Source organism: Piliocolobus tephrosceles, chromosome 8, assembly GCF_002776525.5.
Source record: "Piliocolobus tephrosceles isolate RC106 chromosome 8, ASM277652v3, whole genome shotgun sequence".
NCBI lineage: Eukaryota > Metazoa > Chordata > Mammalia > Primates > Cercopithecidae > Piliocolobus > Piliocolobus tephrosceles.
The window spans coordinates 109,287,893-109,309,658 of record NC_045441.1 but is presented as its reverse complement, the minus strand read 5'-3'; the positions used below and the strand labels follow the sequence as shown (position 1 = coordinate 109,309,658).

Below are 21,766 nucleotides of genomic sequence, written 5' to 3'. Positions count from 1 at the left end.
CCTTCCTTCCTTCCTTCCTTCCTTCCTTCCTTCCTTCCTTCCTTCCTTCCTTCCTTCTTTCCTTCTCTTTCTCTCTCTCTCCCTCTTTCTTTCTTTCTTGCTTGCTTGCTTGCTTGAAAGGCTGTGGCACTGTCACCCAGACTGCTGTGCAGTGTCACAATCTTGGCTCGCTGCAACCTCTTCCCTCCTGGGCTCAAGAGATCCTCCCTCCTCAGCCTCCAGAGTAGCTGGGAATACAGGCATGTACCACCATACCTGGCTAATTTTTGTATTTCTTTGTAGAGATGGGATTTTGCCATGTTGCCCAGGCTGGTCCTGAACTCATGAGCTCTAGCAATCCTTCGACCTTAACCTCCCACAGTGTTGGGATTACAGCCATGAGCCAACATGCCTGGCTGATTCTTAGACACTCTTCTATTGAATTAAAGGAAATCACCTACATGGCCTCCTACAGTCTGATTCCTTTGATTTTAGAGTCTTCTTCCTTAAGCCCACTTCTACAACTTTTTGGCGTAATGCTCCCTAAATACCTTCTCAGCATGTCCTGTGACAACCATGCTAACCTAGCAGAGAACTTGGGTCAGGAATGGCCCTGCCCTTCCTGGCTATGCAGCTTTAGGATTCCTAGATCTCTAAACCTCAGTTCTTCACTTGTAAAGTGGGAAAACGCATATCTATATAACAGATTTATTTTGAGGCTTAAATGAAATGAATCCAGTGCCAGAAACATATTAAATGGTCACTTCATTTAGAAGACCTACAGTAGACTGATTAATGTCTTCCCAAAATTCATGTCCACCTGGAAAGTCAGATTGTGACCTTATTTGGAAATAGGCTCTTTGATATGTAATTAGTTAAGGATCTTGAGATGAAATCATCCTGGATTTAGCGTGTGCCCTGAGTTCAATGACTGTTGTCCTTATAAGAAGAGGGGACACAGAGAGACATGGTGGACTGCCACGTAAAGACGGAGGCAGAGATTGGAGTAAAGCTGCCACAACCTAAGATGCCTGGGACACCAGAATTGCAAGAGGCAAGGAAGGAGTCCTCCCTAGAGCCTCCAGAGGGAGCATGGCCCTGGCTGATGCCTTGATTTCCGACATCTGGCCTCCAGAACCATGTGACGATAAATTTCTGTTGTTTTCAGCCACCCAGTTTGTGGTAATTTGTTATGGGAGCTCTGGAAAATGAATACAATAACATACCATGTGACAAGCTGTTCTAGGTGCTGAAGGATATGGTAGCAAATAAAAAAAGACATAAATCCCTGCCTTGTGCAACTAAACAGTTATTATTATCACTATTGTTGGTCTAGTGAGTACTCATAACGCCTATGAAGACAAAATCCAGTTGTTTAGATCAATGAGCCTCAATTTCGTCATCTGTAAAATGGAAACACTCATACCTACTGAAGAGAATTACTTAAGTTCATAAGTAAGGTCATCCATGACTCTCCAAAATTTGTGGACCTGTTATCTGCCCACTATTATTTTACATTATTCTCTAATGCAGGGGTTGGCACATGTTTTTTGAGAAAGGGCTAGATAGAAAATATGCTAGTCTTTGAGGGTCATAGGGTCCCCGTGGCCTATGTGTGTGTGTGTGTGTGTGTGTGTATGTGAGTGTTTAACTGTATAAAAAGGGAAAAAATGTAAACAAAATAAGTTTTCACTTGTTGAGTATATAAAAACAGGCTATTGTTTGTCAATCCTGTCAGATGCTTCTACCTTGGGTCCAACCTCTACATAGGGAGGCAAAAGATTGACACATACAATAGCTAACTGATGCAAAGTATAAGAACTCAGCTGATAGTTACATTCTGAAAACATGGTACTGGCAGTAAACCCTCTAAGACTAGGAAAATAATAAGATGCATGTGGGCTTAAACAGCTGGAGAAGGCTCATGGCAGAGGTCGAAGTTGAGCCAGTTCTTAATGGAAGCTGGATTAGTAAAGAGAAAAGAGAGAGAAATACTTGAAGCAGAATATATTTTATGTATATGTGTGTATCGGTTTATATACATATGTGTACAAACGCACTTAAATATAAATGAAATAAATAAATCCTTTTTTCTTGAAGTACCATCACAATTCAAAAGAATCAATTCTACAATGATATGGACTTTGGAATTCTAAGTGTTAAAACTTTTGCTTCTTTATCATCATTTCCTAAGGTGAATCAGATCTGAAGCAGACTGTGTCCATGTGTTTTCGGTTAGCAGCCTTCATACTGCATTTCAATCACAGCCAGGAGTGACAGAGTGATTCATAAAGAAAATTGTTCCAAGCTAGGAAGGTTTTAATGCTTAGTGCAGAGAGGTTTTCTGCTTTCCTCTACTTAGTTGACAGAAACCAAATTTCAATGCACTTACTCATAGAAGTATAAGAGATTTTCAAAAGACACAGCACCAATTACCCTGTGCTAACAAATAAAACAGAAGTAGTTCTTCTTGGAGGTGGTAAGAGCCATGGTCTGTTTATGTGCCTAACAGTGTCACACTCAATAGAAACAGGTTGGTAAATGTCTTCAGGGAGGGCCAGGAGAGATGAATGATGGATGTAACAAGAATCCTTCAATTGTGCCGCAATATATTGTTCAAGCCCACGACTATATTCTAGCCTGCCATTAATCCAACTGTCATGACCTCGTATCCCTCCTTTCCCTCTTGCCACCGTGGAGTGAAACTTTTTACTTATCTGCTCCCCTTGTTTCTGATAGGACCTGTTGATCAGAAACATCCATCTGTGGGCTTCCCTTCTCAGCGGACAAGGTCCCTGCCAGAGGCCCTTACTCAGTTCTCACTGCATCCACACCAAGGCCAAGCTCAGGAAAGCTTCCATCTGTACCAAGCACGTACTTGGTGCCTTTGAAGGTTGCCACTGGGATTACGATACTGTGGCCACAGGAAGGATGGTGTTGATAAAGACCTTTATACCCATAACTTATTTTCCTTAACCCATGTATCATTTTCAACTTGAAATCATAGATTGGTGGCCGATAGTGAAAATCTGTGGATTTCAAATGAAAGCTTCAAGGGTTATCTCTACTGGTGTCACTGCTCAAGCCACTCCCATTAAAGCATTGCGTAAAGTCCCTCTTACAGATAGTATCACCCGCTCAAAGGGTGAGTGCTGTTGAAAGGCTTGAGAAAACCTTATGGGAGCAGAGAAAGTATTCTCTCTTTCTCCTTTTAATGACTTTAATTCTGAGTTCCAAATTTCGATTACAAAGCTCTGGAATTCCTATCTATTCACCCTCCCTATCTTGATCTCTCCTTTTCCTTTCATTTTTCTCCTTCTTTGTTCTTTGATCAATCTTCATTGCAGACCGGTGAATGGAGCAGGGTGTGTGTTGGGGGGAGGGCAGGCGCATAGGTAATAGTGAAACTCCCCAGTTTTTCTTCAGTGCTAATTTAACTCTTGAAAACTCCTCAATTCTATAAATTAGTTTTTAGGGATTTAGGGGAGAGACCGAAAAACTGTTTTATCTAAATAATTATTTTTACGAATCAGCATTCTATTTATAGTAATATATTTTACATACAGGACTCTGTCATACCTCTTTGTTCATCTGATAAATGTATATATTGTTCAAGCTATTGTTTTAGGTGCTGGGACTGTGGAGATAAATGCCATAGTTCATCCCCTGAGGGGGCTCATGATGGAACTGTTGGACACATTACCACGGAGTGTGGTAAGAGACATGGTAGAAATAAGCAGAGTGCTACTGGTGTGCTCAGGAAAGGCAACAAATCCTGAATATTAGGGGGCAGGGGATGAGGTAAAGGCTAGGGAAAATGTCCTGGGGAAGGAAATGCTGGCGTGGAAGTTTTAAAGAATAGGGAAAAAGTGTTAACCTGACAAAATGAGTGTTAAAAGGAATCTGAGGCAGACCAAGCTACACGTGTTAAGGCAGGGTTGTGAGGGAGGCTGATGGATTCTGGGAACTGTAAGAATGACAGGTTGCGGGTAGGACAGGGTGGCAGTGCTGTGCTTGAACCATCTCATAACAGTTCACAGAGCCAAGTGTGCACATCTCTTCCTCATTGTTGTTCTGTGACTAATGCTGTTTCAGTGGTACATTGAAACTGGCTCAGTGGGATATTTACACCACAGAAATTGGCAAATGCTACAAATTAGGGGCTTCTGCCGCCCCTCCTCCCAGAGTTTAACATTTACCAGCACATCACTGGGCGTGAACGAGGACCAGGAAATAGTCAGGGCCAAGGACAGAAACTCCTTAAATATCGTATTATTATCCCTCAGATTATCATCAGATACACAAATAGGTTTGCTCTTAACAAAGATTACTTACTCCAACAGCGCTTTAGATACAAATAGATTGGGTGGATATGAGGAGGAGCCACTAAGGTCTAGTTTTATCTTATTGGCATCATTTTCGATACACTAAACAACAAAAAAAACCTGTCTGGAAAGATAATATACAATTTTCTTTTTCTGCTTTGTAGAGAGAAGAAAAGAAGTAAAGATCTTTAAACTTCAATATTTACTATGAATGAAACCAGGCTTTATTTTGAAGAAGGAATACAAGACTGAATTAGAGTACGCTAATGAAGAAGTCTGAGATAGGGTAAATGATTCCTTGGAAATATTAAATTTCTTGATTAAATAGGTGTTGCTAGTTGTCCCCAAAACAGCAGCTGGATAGAGTGCTTAAGAAACTCTTAAATGAAGCTGGAACACAAGAATGAGAAAGTCAACATGGGTTAATGACTGAGTAAGGTTGTATAAACTATTACTTAATCCCAATTGAGGGTTTTTGAGCCACTGGGGAACTGGGTTCAGATTGATAGACAAGAATAAGGTTAGCAGGAAACACAGCATTAAACAAACAACAGTTCAGTTTAATTTGTGGTTTACCCATACTTCAGAGTACAAAAGGAAAGCTTTGCTAATAGCAAGAAAGGTAAAATGGAGCCATGCCAACGTCGTTATTAAAATAATTGGCCAGCCATCCACTGGAACTGAGATTTTATTTATACATTGGCAGTGAAAATAGAAAAAGTGACTATTTCTTAACTAGTTCTTGAACTACCAGCATACAGGGTATTAACTAAGGTGCTGGGAGTTTTAACAGCTGGTTCCAAGAGCCAAGTGCATACAGGGGAAGCTTTCATATCTAAAGATCACACAAATACTTAATTAATATTTACTTATGAAAACTTAGGTGTTTACTTTCCAAATATTTCATAATCCTTCTTTTTTCATGAGTTCATCTGCATTCAATTGGATTGTTATCTCATCACCAGGGTTATAAGACATCAAATAGCATATAGTTAACACCATGGTTACCCTAGATCTCACAATAATTTGGAGTGTTTTTTTAATAAGAAAACTTTCTTTTGTTAGGTGTGGTGAAGTCCTGGTGTACATTTTTTTCTGTGATTTGTAACTGTGCCACAAATAGTGAACTCCCAAGTTTCAATACCGAGGTCAACTTGTTTTTCTGTGCAGAATCTACTAAAAACAAATGGAGTAGGAGCAGTTATGCTACCTACTCAGCCTAAAAAATGTAATTGCTACTCATGTCTCATGATTTTTCTTAAGCATTTGGTTTTAAAAAGAATCTAGACAGAAAATCTCAGAATTAGTCACAATTTACCATACTATGGTATTACTTCTCAAAGCAGGCCTCTTTGTATATAAAGCAGGTCCTCTTTGTACATGTCAATAATCTCTGCTTTGACCTTTTGAAATTAATTACAAGTTTTACCTACTTTGTTAAACTGCTACTTATATATTACAAATCATTTTTCAAACACAGACTAATATCCTTAATATCGGGCCAGTAATAGAATTGATCTTGTGTTTTGCATGCCCAACTCTACTTGAATCAGTACCTTTCCTATAACAGTTCTGAAAGTGAGAGCGAGTTTAGTTGAGAGTAAGAAACATTGCTCATTTTTTTCCACATTGGCTCCAGATAAATCCAATGTAATTGGTGTTTTTCACATTAGAAATACTTCTCAATTACTCTTACTAATACATTTATTCATTCTTGTGTACCATGATGTTGGAGCCACAAATACGTTTACATTTAACAAATCATCAGTTAGATTATGCCCTATGAGAAATTCCTCCTCTTTATTCATTCAATTCAGTTCCTTAAGCCCCAGGATCACCTAATTTGACCTCATATTCATCTCTATTATTGTACTTTAGAACATTTCCAGAGTCTCGGACCTTCTCATGTTATTGAATACATGAAGAAAAATAGTCTCACTTTCCTATTATTTTTCCTGAGGTTGTGTGTAACCCCTATACACAGTGTACTCTTGTAAACAGTTTTTTACACTCAAGATTCTGGTCGCCTTACGGGAAAATAAATAGTCCTCTGCCTGTAATTACAGCCTTCAGGAAGGGGCAAGCCGGTGACCTCTCTGACTTGTAGGCACAGGAATAAGCCCTGAAGCCTCCTATTCCCTTGGAAAAAACCCCTTCTTTCTTGGCCAAGCAAAAATAAAAAAAAAGAACACCAAGAAAGGTGAATATTTCCTTTGATGCCTCATACATCTTTTTACACCTGCATTTCAAATCTTCCTGGTCTGTAGAGATGACTAAAATGATACTGCATATGATTCAGTCACACTTCAGCAATTCAGATGGTCTCTGTTCATTGTGTGAACACATAGATTTCTTTTGAGAATCCAAGTTTTTATATCAAATAAAATCAACACTATTGTTTATGATTTGCAAAGTATATGCTTAGGTACAAAGAAGCATGACAAAGTGCCTGCCGTACAAGACACAAACTTATTTAGCTATTTGCATGATTAAATATATATAGATGAACAGGATTAAAATGAAAGAGAAAAGCAAAATGTGTCTGTAAGTAAAGATGAAGGCATTGCCTGTAAACCAGAACAATATAAAGATGGCACTGACTGGACAGCACTCATTTGTACTTTCATAGGTGCTCATGATACCCTTGTGAGCACTTGTCTCTCCTTTGGCCCTCCATGCACATGATTCTCATGAGAAGGAAATGGTCTAAAAATGGATGCAATTGTGCAGAGTACAGTGCACAGAGGCAGAAAGACAATGTGCCTTGGGATCACTTCAGCATCACATTCCCTTGAGTTCTATTAACGTTTGTAATTTTGATAGTTTCAAAGTGTTTATTTCGTGTGTTCTCAGATTCTTATGTTTCTCTTGGTCATAAAACTTATTGGTAATAGGGCAATCCCTTCCTCCCCCAAGAAGAACATGTTCTTCTGACAAATAGGGTACCAAGTGTTGGCCATTGAAGGAAGAAGAGGGAAACAAGGAAGAAACAACTTGGCTTATGTAAGAAATAGTGATTTTCAAAGAAGCTGATTAAAGTGACAGGCCAGGAAAGGCAGTGACTGTGAGCACGATTTAAAGTATATTCTTAGCTTCTAGTAATCTACATATCATTTTCTTCATATGAAGAAGAACCACATAATAAAAAGTAACTTAATTCATTTAGAAATCAAAAGAATGTTTAAACACATTTACAGCTGTTTAAGGCAGGAAATGTTATAAGAAGTTAAATTCTCCAGCATCATACTACTTCTTGCAATGTTTTTCTAAGTGTAAGATAGTATGCACTAATGACCGCAAACCACTTAAGAAAGCTGATTGAAGGTAGCAGCTTGTAGTTAAGATGTAAAGCTTGCGAAACAAGTAATGACCATTAGTTTACATATTTGCACATGTACTAAAGACATATTGCTTTCTTTTCTAAAGTTTTAATCTTTATGTAAAAGTTAACTTTCACCTCCTCAGGACAGCCTTTTGTGACTCAACTACCACAAATTTAGATATTCCCTCTCATTTGCATTCACAGATGTTTATTTCCCTCACAGCATATTTCATAAATTATCAAGATATATTTGTTCATTGGTGTGACTGAATGTTTACTGTCATCTTCACTAGTCTATCTGCTTGTTGAAGACAGGTACAGTCTAGCTCATTCTCCACTGTAATACTATCAGGTTTAGAGACTAAATAAATATTTGTTGAATTTCTGGTTGAATCTTGGTTACATGAATTAATCCTTTCCTCTATCTCCTGCTGAAAACAATGATTACAAGGTTTTGGCCCTTTTATGCACTAAATAAAATGGTTAGGCTTCTAGCACTTGTCTTAAACTAATAAGATGAAAGAACAAGCAGGTAATGTAATTAGCTTAAGATAAATGGAAAATATTGCACAGTTTATTGTCAAGATATTTTTTAGAGATATTCGTTTTCGCTATTGACTGCTACTGCATTAGTGCTTGTAATCTTCTTAGTGCATTAGCACTAAACACTATTGATTCACTCAGAGCTAACAGACCAATTTAATCTGTGCATTTTCCCCATTTCCTGAGCATGACTTCACCTATAGTTTAGTTAGTAGACTGGTTGCTAGATGCAAGTGTTAATCGGACATTTTAAATTTAAAGCATTGTTAGAAAATTTAATATCATACAAATTTACTTTTTTGATACACAGACACAAATTCTAGCTAATCATGAATAACTATATGTTTTGAGATGATGATTCAGCAAACTTAATTTTTATAAAATCAGCCCTAGAAGAGAATGGTTTGCAAATCAAAACTAACCTTAATTCACTCCTTTTACCTGGGGCACGATTTGAAGTATCATCTACCATTTTAATGTCCTCTGACTGATGAACATTTTGGTGATTTACCCAAATAAGACGAATGAAGTCCCACTTTCCTCTGAATTCACAATGTTTTTTTTGCTTGTGTTATAGTTATACTGTTCACAAATCATTTTTCCCCATTTGTGATCACCAAGAATGGTTAAAACAAAGCTTTAGTCTAAATTAGCATACAGTTGCTAGACATTTTTCTTTCCTCTTGTTGGGAGACTGGAAAATATTTTTGAAGTATATATGGGTAGCTAGTATACATGGGTAGCTACACTTTGCTCCAACATTAGCCTAGGTCTAGCGTGAAGTGCAGTAAGCTGCTTCCCAAGGCAGAGTGAGGTTTTTAGAATAGGAAGTCAACATGGCTCAGCAAGTAATCCACATGCAAATGAACCTGCCTGGAACATTTTAGTTGGAAAAAAATATGTAATTAGCAGACTGGAATGTATCCAGGATCCTAGATTTGGTTACCACATACACTATTAAAAAAAAAAAAAAAAATTAAGGGAAGGAGTTTTAATGACTTCAGGAGTAGCTGAGCCCTTGGTTTCATTTTCCTGATAACGAGCACTTTACAGTCCTCCCTGGACGCTGGAGATGTGACTTCGGGCACATATCTGGGCTCTGAATCATTGTGAACTCTGTGTGCCCACTGAATCAGTATCTGTGCCAATCCATGAATAAGCAGTGGCAGAAATTCCCGGAGGGTCTTCTATCTACATTCTGACAGGTCCTCATTTTTCTTATTAGACCGAGGAGATAAGAACATAGGGTGGGATGGCCACTGATAAGGCAGAAGTCTGAAGTAAGGATGTAACACCCAAAATGTGAAACAGTATTTGGAGTAAAAAATCCATTATTACTCAAGGAGGTTCATATCCTTATCAATGCAGCATCCCACATGCTTCCAGAAATCTCTCATCATGTTTATGTCAATGAAAATATCATGTATCAGAGTTGTGAATTCAAAGTTTTTAATTAACATTTGGACTTTACAAAAATCAACTTGAAGATTTATTTCATTTTGTACAAACCCCTTCCTGTTTGTGATACCAGTTTTATCAGGTGAATCTCCGTGTAGAAATCAACTACCTAAATAAGACACAGGTTATAATGCCACCTGTTTGAAAGGACATTAAGAAGAATGTCAAATTAATTTAAAATGCATGTGGCATAGTTAACGCTTCATTCCCCACACAAGTGAGAGATATGATCAATCATATCATGAATTAATATAACCCATGGTAAAACCTACCCACAGTTTTGGTGACGGTTTCAGCATTGTGTTCTCTTGCTATTAGGTTATAAAAACATCATGGCTTTGCTTTTTCATCTTTTCTGGGGTAGAGAGACCTGTGAATGAGCCACGTAATGGTTTAAAGAGCGGTAGCAAGAGGAAGGGAAAAAGCAAAAGGAATTAGTGGTTCATTTTGTAACATGTTTTCTAACACCCCAGGGTGTGCCCAGCGATCTCAGGGGGCATTACAAAATTCTGGAAAGAAACTAATTTTAAATGTCTTTTAATAAAAGAATGCAATCTGCCACTCTTTGTGGAATGTAGCATGGATAATTAAAACGAAGACGTTAGGAAGCAGTGGCTCCCTGAGCCTAGGAGAGGATGAAGCAGTGTCCAGAGAAGAAACATAAATGAAGTGTAAAATTAATGACCTTTTACTTACATTTTTTAAAAAGTACATTGAATCTTTATACCTCAAGGATTTTCTTTCTTGCAAGATTTTGCTTTGGTAGCTATTACATTTGGCATATGGCCAAGATATTTAATATTTAGGTTCGGAAGACTGTCTAATATTAAGAATGAAGAATCCTTAACAACATTTTTCATATTGGATAACATTTTCTCATTTTTGAACACAATAAGTAAAAAACTCTATAATCTGACTTCACATTTTTCATCCCTAATACAAAATACATTCTCTTGAGAGTGCTAGATTGTTTAAATAAGGCATGCCAAACCAGTATAATTACAGGGATGTTATTTGTAACATTGACTCCACATTCACAGTTCAAGTGGTGTGGGAGATTATAGATATATGGCCTATAAAAGTTATAAATCCTTGTTTATTTTATTAAATATTATGAGACATGCCCTGAGGATGACAGATCAATAACGGTCCTTGTGGTTTCCTGATGGAAGGCTGCAATTATTTTCTTCCATTACAACTTAAATGTAACTCGATTTTACTCATCTATCATCTTTATAATCATACTAAAGAAACATCACTGTATGTTTACTTTTCTGCCTATTCCTATTATTCCTTGTTTGCATCTTGTTTTAATTTTTGTCCTCCTTTAAAGCTGTTCTAATCACTTCGCTTTCTTCCTTTGATGGCTCTGAGTAGTGATTCTTTAACTTTGGCATTCTGTGAAACGGAGATGGAAAATTACTACCTTAAGTTTCCTTTATTTTGGGAAGCAGTTGGCTACTCTTTGAATTTGAGTATAAATGATGTTTAAAAACAAGGAAGCCCAATACAAACAACCTATGAGGTTCATTTTTTCTAAAACTGCATTATCTGCAAATTCCTGAATGCAAGATATGTCAAAGTACATAAGAGTAATATCTTATGTCATGCATACTTAGGATTGAAAGTGAGAGGAAGGAGAACAAATTATACCTTTGAACTTGACTATAGTACACTTTTGATTCAACTGTCTTTCTCCCCATCTTCTGCTCCCTCAAACTACCACCACTCCTCACCCCATCTTTTTTTGGAACTATTAAATCTTAAGAACAACATAACACAAATTAAGCATTATGGAGGCAGGTAACTCATAACAGAGAGGGAAGTGAAAGACCCTTGTAAACAATAGAACCAGAAAGTACCTCTTCCAGAAAATAACCCAATCATTTGAATTTGCCTTTCTTTATGCAAGTATTCCTTACAATAATAGCTGCTATTTATTTTGTGCCAAGGACCAAGTTGGGACCTTTTACAGATGTTATTAATATACCTGTCCACACAATAGTCCTGCATGCAAGACGATGGGTTCAGAGTTTAAATAATGCTCTCATGGCCATCCAGGTAGAAAATGGTGGAGTTCAGATTTGAACCCACATCTCTGACTTCAGTCTCTTTCCATTAGTCCATGCTGTCTCCCAAAGGGCTAAATTTATAGTGATCTTATTGTGCCAGGTACGTCATATACATTATCCCAAATTTTCACAAAGCCCTGTGAAGTACATATTGTTATCTGCATGTTACCAATGAGACTCAGCCTCCAAGAAGTTAGGTAATGTGGCAGAAGTCACATGGCTGGTATGCAGTAAACCAGGACTTCCACCCAGGTGTGTCTGGCACCAAATGCTTTTCCCCTTCACTTGATCCAACTTTGGTCTTTAAGGTCGTCAAGATGTTGGTGAAAATATTTGCTACAAGTCTTTCAAATGCTTACCTACAGAGCAAAACTTTGATAATAGAACTGCAAGAAAAGCAGTATTGTGTATTAACTGTATTTTCTGAAAGGTGAGAGCTATTTCAAGAACCCTTTTCTAATTTCAACTTTGATTAAATTTTTTTTCTAAAATATACTATTTCACTGTTTTAATAAATATTCTATAACTTAGGGAACAGGACCTTTGCTGATTTGGGGATTTAAAAAATTCTCTTATTCTGCATCGATTCTCATTTGTAGGAGATTGGGCCAATGTGTACTGATTCTCTTTTTTTTCCTGAAATTGTCACATTAATCAATCCCTTATAGGTAAGAGACTGTTAGAGATTCCACAGTCTTAAAATTAAATTCCACTTAATTTTAAGCAAGTTAATGAAATTTTTGCTACTGCTTATCCTCAAATAGAGATGAAGGTTTTTTTCTCCCTACATATGGGTCTTTACAAAGGTTCCATTCATATTATGGGACAATTTTCTCAATTATTTTATTTTGAACAATAATGTGCTATTTAGAGAATATGCATTAGCCTAAAACAACTTCAATCAATACTAATTTAGGATGCTTACAGAGGTTGATTGATGAATGGGTAAAGGAGAAGGTAAAGATACTTAAACAGATTTAGTAATTATTTGTGAGTGTATAATCTCACAGTACTCAATGTTGGAAGTCACTGTAAACAAATTCTTCAGAAGCACTTTCAAAAGCAACATAAAAAACAGACACATTGTGAGGATCAAGAATATATTCTTATAGAACAACTGATACAGTCAACAACATTGGTATTCTATAAGTGGGCACTTGTGGCTTGGGATAAGTTTCCAGAAACAGCATCATATGTGGAGACAAAGAGTTCTGAAGCACAAATAGCTTATGGGTGAAGATGATGAGCACTGGGAATTATCAGATGACTCAGAGGGCTTTTGTGATGTCATCAATATGAGAAGATGCATGTGAAGAGTTTGCATAGACATATTTCATGAAATGTGAGACTGGGAAAAGCAACATAATATGTGATCCTAAATAAGCAAGTCAGGCCTGGTACACCTGCCGGACCCCTAATGTGAAAGGCCCTTCCCTGGAACTCCCATTATCTGATCTTGTGATAGAAACACTTTTTGCACATGGAGGAGAGCTCAAGGAGTGCCAGGAAATCCCTCTTTCAGCAATGTGTCAACACTGAGGACAGGGCAGAAGCATAAGTGGAAAGTTACAGCTGCAGCTTTCTTAACCTTGTCCACAAGAGTCCCTTTACAAATGTATTAGAGATGTTAATAACAAAACTACAGTATGTGTGTCTTTTCACCAAACTTGATGCCAAAGTAAAAACTCAGTTCCAAGAAATTATTAAAAGGGTCACCTGATTTCTGGCCAAGTAAATCTGCCAAGACAAAATGGAGTCATCTTATTGCTTGAGAGTCCTGCTAAACAGCTTTGATCTTGTAATCATTTTGTTTTTGTGTGTGTGTGATGAATGGCTCTAGGTGCCTTCATTTTGGCATTAAGCTAGGAAATGATTATACGCTCATTATTGGAACAATCTGAGGTCTGGATGGGTTATACGAAGACAGAGAATATGTGTAGTCTCAGTCTCAGAAGAAGTTTGATCTTTGTAACCAGAGAAGATAAACAGGCAAATAAATAGAGGAGGTTTGAAGGTATTTGTCTATGGAATTTGGCCAGGGTAAAAATTGGCTTCCTTTGTAAGAAGACTATGTTGGCAAGTTCCATCTTGTTTCCCGCAAGAATTTTTGTGATGGGAGTGATAATGGTTTCAGGTGTGGCTAGTGCATTTTGGGAATTTTTCCTGGGCGATAAAACTGACCTGAATTTCATTGGATAATCCCATCTCTTTGTGTCCCTTGAAACATTAAAAAAGTCAAAGGGGTAGGATAAAATTCAGATGTGTTTTGAGAATTTCTAGAATTGATAAGTATTTTTACATCTCTAAGGATTGAAATGTACAAAAGTTAAAAAATGAGATATCAATATACCTTTATGAATTCGCTTTTTAATTTTCTTCTTGCCCTACCCTTCTTTTTAATTTTTAACAAAGAAAGATTTAAATAGCAAATCCATGTGCTCTAGGAGCCCTGGAGGAATTCCTAATAGACTCTTTTAAAACTTGTGTCTCAGAATCAACTTACTAGGTGCAGAAAAATATCTTCTCTGTAATGCTATTAACATTATATTTTTATTTCTTAATCCCAGGTTTCTGAAAATCATTTTGTTTCCTTTCATTCTTTTGTAGTTTCTGGTAAAGAAAAGGGGGGCTTCATGAGGAATTCTATTGCTTCTTTGCAACATATATCAAATGTATGCAGGGGGAAATAAGTCTTAGTTGGAATGTATGTGCATGTATGTTATATATATTCATAGACTTTGGAAGAGAGAGGAAGGAAGTTTTGTTTTTAGTTCACCAAAAGATGAACTGACTTTCTTGGAAGTATTTTCCTAGCATCATAAAAAGTTAACTACAGTTTCCATCTAGAGAAGTGTCCCAGACATTTCAGCAAAAGTCAACCAATTGTTTCTGAATTAATATGCCCTTACCCCTCAGCAAATTATATACTTTATGCTATTGAGGACATGTTTAATGTTCTTCCTGATTGCAGTTATAACCTTTATATCTTATATTGAAAACTGCTAAAGTAAGTGAAACATACCATGCCAAAGTCAAACTGTCTTTAGAAAAGCTATAGTATTTGTTCATTCAATTATGGTCATAGAAGAAATTCGAAGCCACAACAAACACTCAGACCAGGTGATCAACTGACTAGCAAGATAAATTCTCCAGGTATAGCTGGTAGCTGTTACTATATTTAAATCACAGCACTAAGAATATCTCTAACAGCTTCTATGAAAATACCGTTTCATATACGTATAAATAATCATCAACCAAAATATTTATGCTTATAAATATCAAATAACAGCCAGGTAAAGTGCCAAGCTAGAACTTGGTAGACACAAGTCTTTTCCAGAAGGAAGTCCATGATTAAAGTCAAGCTCTAAAAGAAGGACTTGGGAACAAACATCTCCTCTCTACTCTTACAGGTTGTTTAGAGAAGTATACTAGCTCATTTAAAAATGTTTTATTTACCAGCATTTCAGAAGAGATTTTTTAAAGTTAAGTTCCTTTAAATAATGTCAAGAATACAGATTAATCATTTGTGTATCAGTGAGAGAATATAATCTCATAAGGAACAATTATTTAAGGTGTACAAATTAGCTTGAGCATCTTGTAAATGTTGCAGAGATTACACAGAAATGTCAATAATTATGTTTTATGGGAATTGCTGTTGTGATAAAATCTGCGTAAATCTGATCAGAACTACAAAATCTTATATGGGAAATAACTTTAATATAATCTGAAGTGTCACGAGCACACAAATCTGAATTGTAAAAATATTTTTTCTTTTAGTTAACATATTACACTTTAAAGATACTATTTTAGGTGTAAATGAAGATTCAATTTCTAAATTTTCTTGGAAAAAATCTGCAACTATTTTGGATAAATACCATTTACCAAGCACAAAAGAAGTCCTGGATATTCTTTTTGAGACTGATACTTATTTCTAATTTACACCTCACAGTGTGTAAGTGGGGACTGATGTGACTTACCCTATTAAAACAGTGCTCATGATTGGGTCCATAAAAATGCTGGAGACATCTCACATTGTTTTTGTTGACGATCTTGTTGAAGAAGTCGTTGACATATTTGATAGGGAATGCACACATTGCAGATCGATCCATTGGTTCGGCAGAATCTGGCTTGCTTTGCGCGAACACCCCAAAGAGAATGTCATCATTCAGGCTGGCTCCTATTTGTCTAGCAAGTTGGGCCCCCGGCTTGCTGACATATGCAGCCTGAAGGATATTAAACACTTCCTTCTTTGTGGATCTCTTTTTTCTCTTTTCTGTGAGAATACACTCTAGAGGCATTTCCATGTAGGAGTGCAATCCAGAGTTTATGGAACAGAACCTGATTATTCTTGTGTGAAAAGTCTGAGCATTTAGAGTTTCCCTTTGGACCGACAGGAAGTAAATAAAATTGTTGCTTTCAAAGGCATGGATGTACTTAATGGGGTAAGAATCTCTGAACTCAGGTAAAACATCAATGTAGGACTGGTCTGTCAAAAACATAAAACCATCTTTCGTTTCCTTTAGCCTTCTCACTGATATTGAATGCAACGGATGATGCGGGAAATAAGAAGAATTTATGGTATTGCCTACAAAGAAGTTGATGAACCGGTCCTTTACAGATGAAAGGACTTTGGCTCCCAGGGCGCTCACCACACAGTCAGGGCACTGGTTGGGCTCTTCTATCTGTGGGGAGAATATGCAGTGAACCTCCGACTGTATGTCAGCAGTATGATTGTGGGGAAAGACATGTCGCTGGCAGGTCCCTCTGTTGACGCTGCCACAGCTAATGAGTTGATCATCATAGTAGGTGTCGACAACTAGAGCCATGTTGATGTTATCTTTCCAAACGCCTCCTGATAAATTGGCTTTGCTGGTGCAGTCCTGACACGGGAAACAATCTGGGTGTTCCAGCACAGGCCCGGTCTTGTACTCAGCAACCTTCTGAAGGTCTTCCTCATTTAAAACATAAATGTAGTTGGTGGCACCGAGGAAAATGTGATGCTCATGTAGAATGACATTCTGGATGGGTGTTTCCGCGGTGAAGTTGGGAAGCTGATACTTCATATTCACATTCATCTCGGACTTTGCTAGTGCCTCTTTACACTCCCCATTGCTCCTCTGCACCAAGGGAAACAGGAGCATGAGGATGCCAGGTGCAAGCACAGCAGGGGCCTTCATTGTGAGAGGTTTATCTGCCAAAACAGGTTCAAGGTGAGAGCAGTTCAGTTGTCAGAAACGAAGAGAAAACTGAAAGACCTATACCATTTAAATGATCAGAAATAAAGCTTCCCAACTGGACTTTTACATAGAAGGAAAACAAAAACTCTAGCCAGTTTCACATAAAGATGCATTGTGTGGTTGGACATGACTCCACATAGCTTAATTTTAGAACTCAAGCCATGAACGAATAATTTTAGAGAACCATTGAGATGCAAACAATGTTCTGTATTAAGGTTGATACAGTAACTAAGTTAGACTCATTCAGCAATGAAAGAAAAAACATAGCAACTTTCTTTCTTAACCTCTTGCTGGTTGTTTAATGTGGTTTAATAACTGTGGTTAATGACTAGGTTGATATTTAAAGTTTCTCTGTTAGTCAAGTAAAGGAACTGCGGTTCAGATTCATTTATTCTAGAAATCACAGCAGGCATTGTTTTCTTGGGAGCATGTAGAATTACTAGGCTAAATTTAGCTTCCTTTTGGAAGAAAACAATCATAAATTCTAGAAGCAATATGATCACATGCTGTTTATAGGATTTTGTGTGGAGAGGAATGGTTTGATTATAATTTGGCTACAGTTAACCTATTGTTTTAGACAGACAAATGTTTAATGTAGGATCACTGGGAACTGAAAAACAGCAGGCTGAAAATGTATAAAATAAAACATAATCTTCAGAACTAAAGTCCTAGAACTACTTCTCAGGGAAAAACAACATATTGTTCATTACCAAGTCAAAAAGCTATTTAGTAAAAAGTACATTATTTTAATGTTTCATTGTATGCATATAGACAGTATTTCTATGAGGAAACATGAATGGGCTTGTTATTCACAGTTTTTAAAACTTAAGGTGCACAAGTTATGAACATTGTGAGTTCTCCTTATAATAATTATAGGCAGGGTAGCATGTTGGAAAGGAGAGGCCTTAGAATGAGTATACACTAAATAGGTATGACATTTTTTAATAGCATAATTCTGATAGTAGAGGGGGAGCCTCTAAAAACATACTAGGCATTATGACTGTGCCAAAGACTAACCCTGGATCTACAAAAACCACATCAGAAATCGCTGAGCAACTGGTATGTGCAGGGCTCTGTGTTTGCACTATGGGAAATGGGACATAGCCACTGCCCTTCAGTGAAGCTGCAATGTGTCTGAGTGATAACCCATATATGCTGATTATTGAGGCATTGTACATGGCACTACAGTACCCTGCATAGCACAAACCAGAAGCTACAAGTGTCAAGGGAAAAAAGCACAGCCTGTACTTAGGATTATTATGATCATGAGAAACAGAGACAAACTCACTATGTTGTGAGGTCCAGGAGAGCAAGGACGAGGTTTGTTTGGCTCATCATTGTATCCCAAGTACCTGGTACAGAGCCTGAGATGCAGAAGGTGTTAAACGGATAGATACTGAATAGATGATGAATAAAAATTAAGCCACAAATTCGAAGTTATGTAACAGTTAAGGGTAGTAGCCAAAATTTGCATCCAAAACTTTTTGACTCCAAATCAAAAATAATTTTACCCTACTAATAGTCTAAGAATTGGGGACTTTAAGAGGTGATTGATAATCATTAAGGAATTTTGAGCTAGAGAGTGATACAATGAAGGTTTTACTCTAGGAAGATTGATCTGGAGGCAGGGTGGCCTAGAACAGAGAGAACCTGGCAATGGAAAGACCAGTTGACAGGCAATTTTTATATTCCACAATGAGGTAACAGGGGCCAGAACAAATATGGTAGCCTCAAGGATAGAAGGAATGAATACGGGACATATTTGAGTAAGTAGGATTTGATACCCTAATGTATCAAACACAGTGCAAAACAGAAAGCAAAGACAAACAAAGATGATTAGCAGTTATCTTGGAAAAGTAGAACAAGTTATAAAACTAGGGTAGACTGCACTGGGAAGTTAGGCTGAATATATGGGAATGGTAGATTGGTTTTAACAACATTGAGTCGGATGTGCTGCTGGGAAATGAGTGCATGTTCTCCTATAAGGATGACTAGTAGGTTTTACATTATTCACCAGGAAACAGGTGCCTGGAACAAGTGAAGAATGAAAACTCTGAGCAGACAGAGCATTAGTGCCAAAGAACAGAGGCGGAAATGAGAAGGATTCTGAGAAGCCTGCCTTGACTGGGAAAGCGGCATGATCAGTCTTGGGTGAAACAATATCTGTCTTAAGTGAGACACATGAGTGTCAGGTATTTGCCACTGCTGCACTAGAAGGAATAACAATTTAGCACTTGATTGGCAGAGTAACAGAGACTCCACTCGGACTAGAAATAAACTTTGCACATTATCTGCATAGAGGTGATGGTTAAAACCAAGAATGGGTGTGTTCATGAACAGACTAGATGAAAGAAGAGAAGGCAAATGACCTAAATCTTAGGGGATAGCCACAGTAGAGAAATCTGTGGAGGAGTCAAGGAAGGTTAAGGTCAGTGAGGCATCAACAGAGCAAATATTGCACTGTGTCACAAAAGCCAGGCGAGGGTCTCAAGAAGGAGGACATTGGTCCACATGGAACCTCTTTGTTGATCTTCAAGGCAGTAGTTTCTATAGCAGTGTCAGATGTTAGACTGAGGGAATGGGTGACGAAGAAGTAGAATGTTTGTCAAAGGGAAGACAAGCAGAAAGCAGTAACAGGGTGAAAAGGGGTTTATTCTTAAATTGTGGGAAAGACATATGATTATTGGCAGGACCTCCCCTTTCTTCTACTAACATTTATTGGATGTCTACAAAGGCATGATGCCCTTCCCTGGGAAGCTCAAGTCACTTGATGGAGGCAGTGGGTTAACGGTTATCAGAATGCAGAGGAAGGGAGACCAACTCCACTGGAAATGATGCTAGAACCGAGTCTCAAAGGAGGATAAAGAATGAAGATTCCTGGCTGGGCACAGTGGCTCATGGCTGTGATCCTGGCACTTTGGGAGGCTGAGATGGGCAGATCACTTGAGGTCAGGAGTTTGAACCCAACCTGACCAACACGGTGAAACCCCATCTTTACTACAAAAAAATTAGCTGGGTGTGGTGATAGGTGCCTGTAATCCTAGCTACTTAGGAGGCTGAGGCAGGAGAATTGCTTGAACTCGGGAAGCAGAGATTGTAGTGAGCCAAGATCGTGTCATTGCGGGTACAGGCTACGAAGGGATAAGCAAAGCTAGAGAACGGTAGTTGGACTAGAGGAAAAGATGAAGCCTCAGTAAGGCAAAGCCATGTGATAATAAAAATAACAAGAACATATACGGAGTGCTTACCATGTGCGAGGCATTCTGCTAAACCCTTTGATTTACTCTTCATCAACACCCTGTGAAGAAGGAAGTATTATTATCTTTCTCTTCTAGATAAGCAAACTTGCTAAAATCACACAGTTAGAGCCAGGCTTCAATTCCACATCTGGCTAAAGAGAACTCATTCATGCTCTTAAGTGCTTCACTATACTGAAGCAGCTTCCCAAGCGAGGCGGGAGCATGCACTAGAACAGAAGTCAGACAATCAGACCTCTGATTCTAGCCCTTTCCCTCTCTAGCTGTGTGACTCCAGGCAATCATCCACCTCTGAGTCCCAGGGTTGGATATTCTCACATGACCATTTTAAGGATCAAAAAGAGATCTCATCTCTGAAAGCACTTTGATCAATAAAGAGTATATATAAATGCTTGCTATTTTATCTGTAATTCTCATTGTTTTGCAACGTACTAGCAAATTTTTGGTGCTGGTAGAGGGAATGACAAGGAATAGAAGAAAAGGATTAGGGACAAATTGTTCTACTCGAGGGCAAATACAAACTGTAAACCAAACTGCAAATATGTATCTAAACCATCTAGAGCACAATGGGAAAAATAAATATTATGTGAAAAGTTAACTGCACTTATCAATATGGTATCAGTGTATCTAACAAAATTGAGCCTAATAAATAATTTATTGCTGTATTTTCTGTAGAAATGATAATGAAAGAAAGGAAACAAATGAATTATTATTGCCAAAAGGGAGAAAAGTATTATAACCAATTTGCATGTTAGTTGATGTCCATTAACGCAGTGTGAAGTGTGAATGACGTTTTTTCTTTTATGTCTTTTGAAGAAGCCTTCAAAATAATCTGTCATCCTAGCACTCTGGGAGGCAGAGGTGGGCGGATCATGTGGTCAGAAGATCACGACCATCCTGGTCAATATGGTGAAACCCTGTCTCTACTAAAAGTACAAAAACTAACTGGGCATGGTGGCGCGTGCCTGTAATCCCAGCTACTTGGAAGGCTGAGGCAGGAGAATCTCTTGAACCAGGAAGTTTGAGGTTGCAGTGAGTTGAGATTGCGCCACGGCACTCCAGCCTGGTGACAGAGCAAGACTCCATCAAAAAAAAAAAAAAAAAAGAAAAGGGATATTGTATTAAATTATGTTTTTAAATAAGATTCCTATCTTAAGGTTGGCACATAAGTCACACACTGTACTAAATCTCAGTGGACAAGAATCCAAGAAAACGTACACATGTAGAAATCGGCTTTTTGTTATTTCATTTGATGAGATGGAAAATCAGTGGGGAAGGAGAATATATTTTCTATTCAAAGAAAAACCCTTGCAGAACACAGTTGGGGTTAGTACCTTAGTCTCCTATACCTTCTTTACATTACCTGTTACCATATGGTGATGCCATTTTTCAAGTGAATCAAAAAAAGGTTAACTTTTTTAATTAAAGAAAACAATGGGACTAGGGCCCATTGTCGACAACAGAAATTTTAATTAAAATAGAGGTTTCTGTTCAAACCTCAGATAATGAGAAAATGTAATCACCGAAAATGCCCCATTTCCTTGATCATTCCCATTAATAAAGGCCTGGTCCC

General features: G+C 37.8%; 1 protein-coding gene across 1 annotated transcript in view; it reads right to left on the bottom strand.

Moving 5' to 3' along the window:
- Positions 1–21,766, bottom strand: part of MET (MET proto-oncogene, receptor tyrosine kinase) — a 116,441-nt gene that overhangs the window by 72,688 nt on the left and 21,987 nt on the right. The window contains exons 2-3 of the mRNA XM_023228228.2: positions 20,185–20,234; positions 15,677–16,890 (exon numbers count right to left, since the gene is read on the bottom strand). Of these exons, the coding sequence (XP_023083996.1) occupies positions 15,677–16,890; positions 20,185–20,227 (1,257 nt within the window). The 5' untranslated portion in view covers positions 20,228–20,234. The remainder of the gene's footprint in view (positions 1–15,676; positions 16,891–20,184; positions 20,235–21,766) is intronic.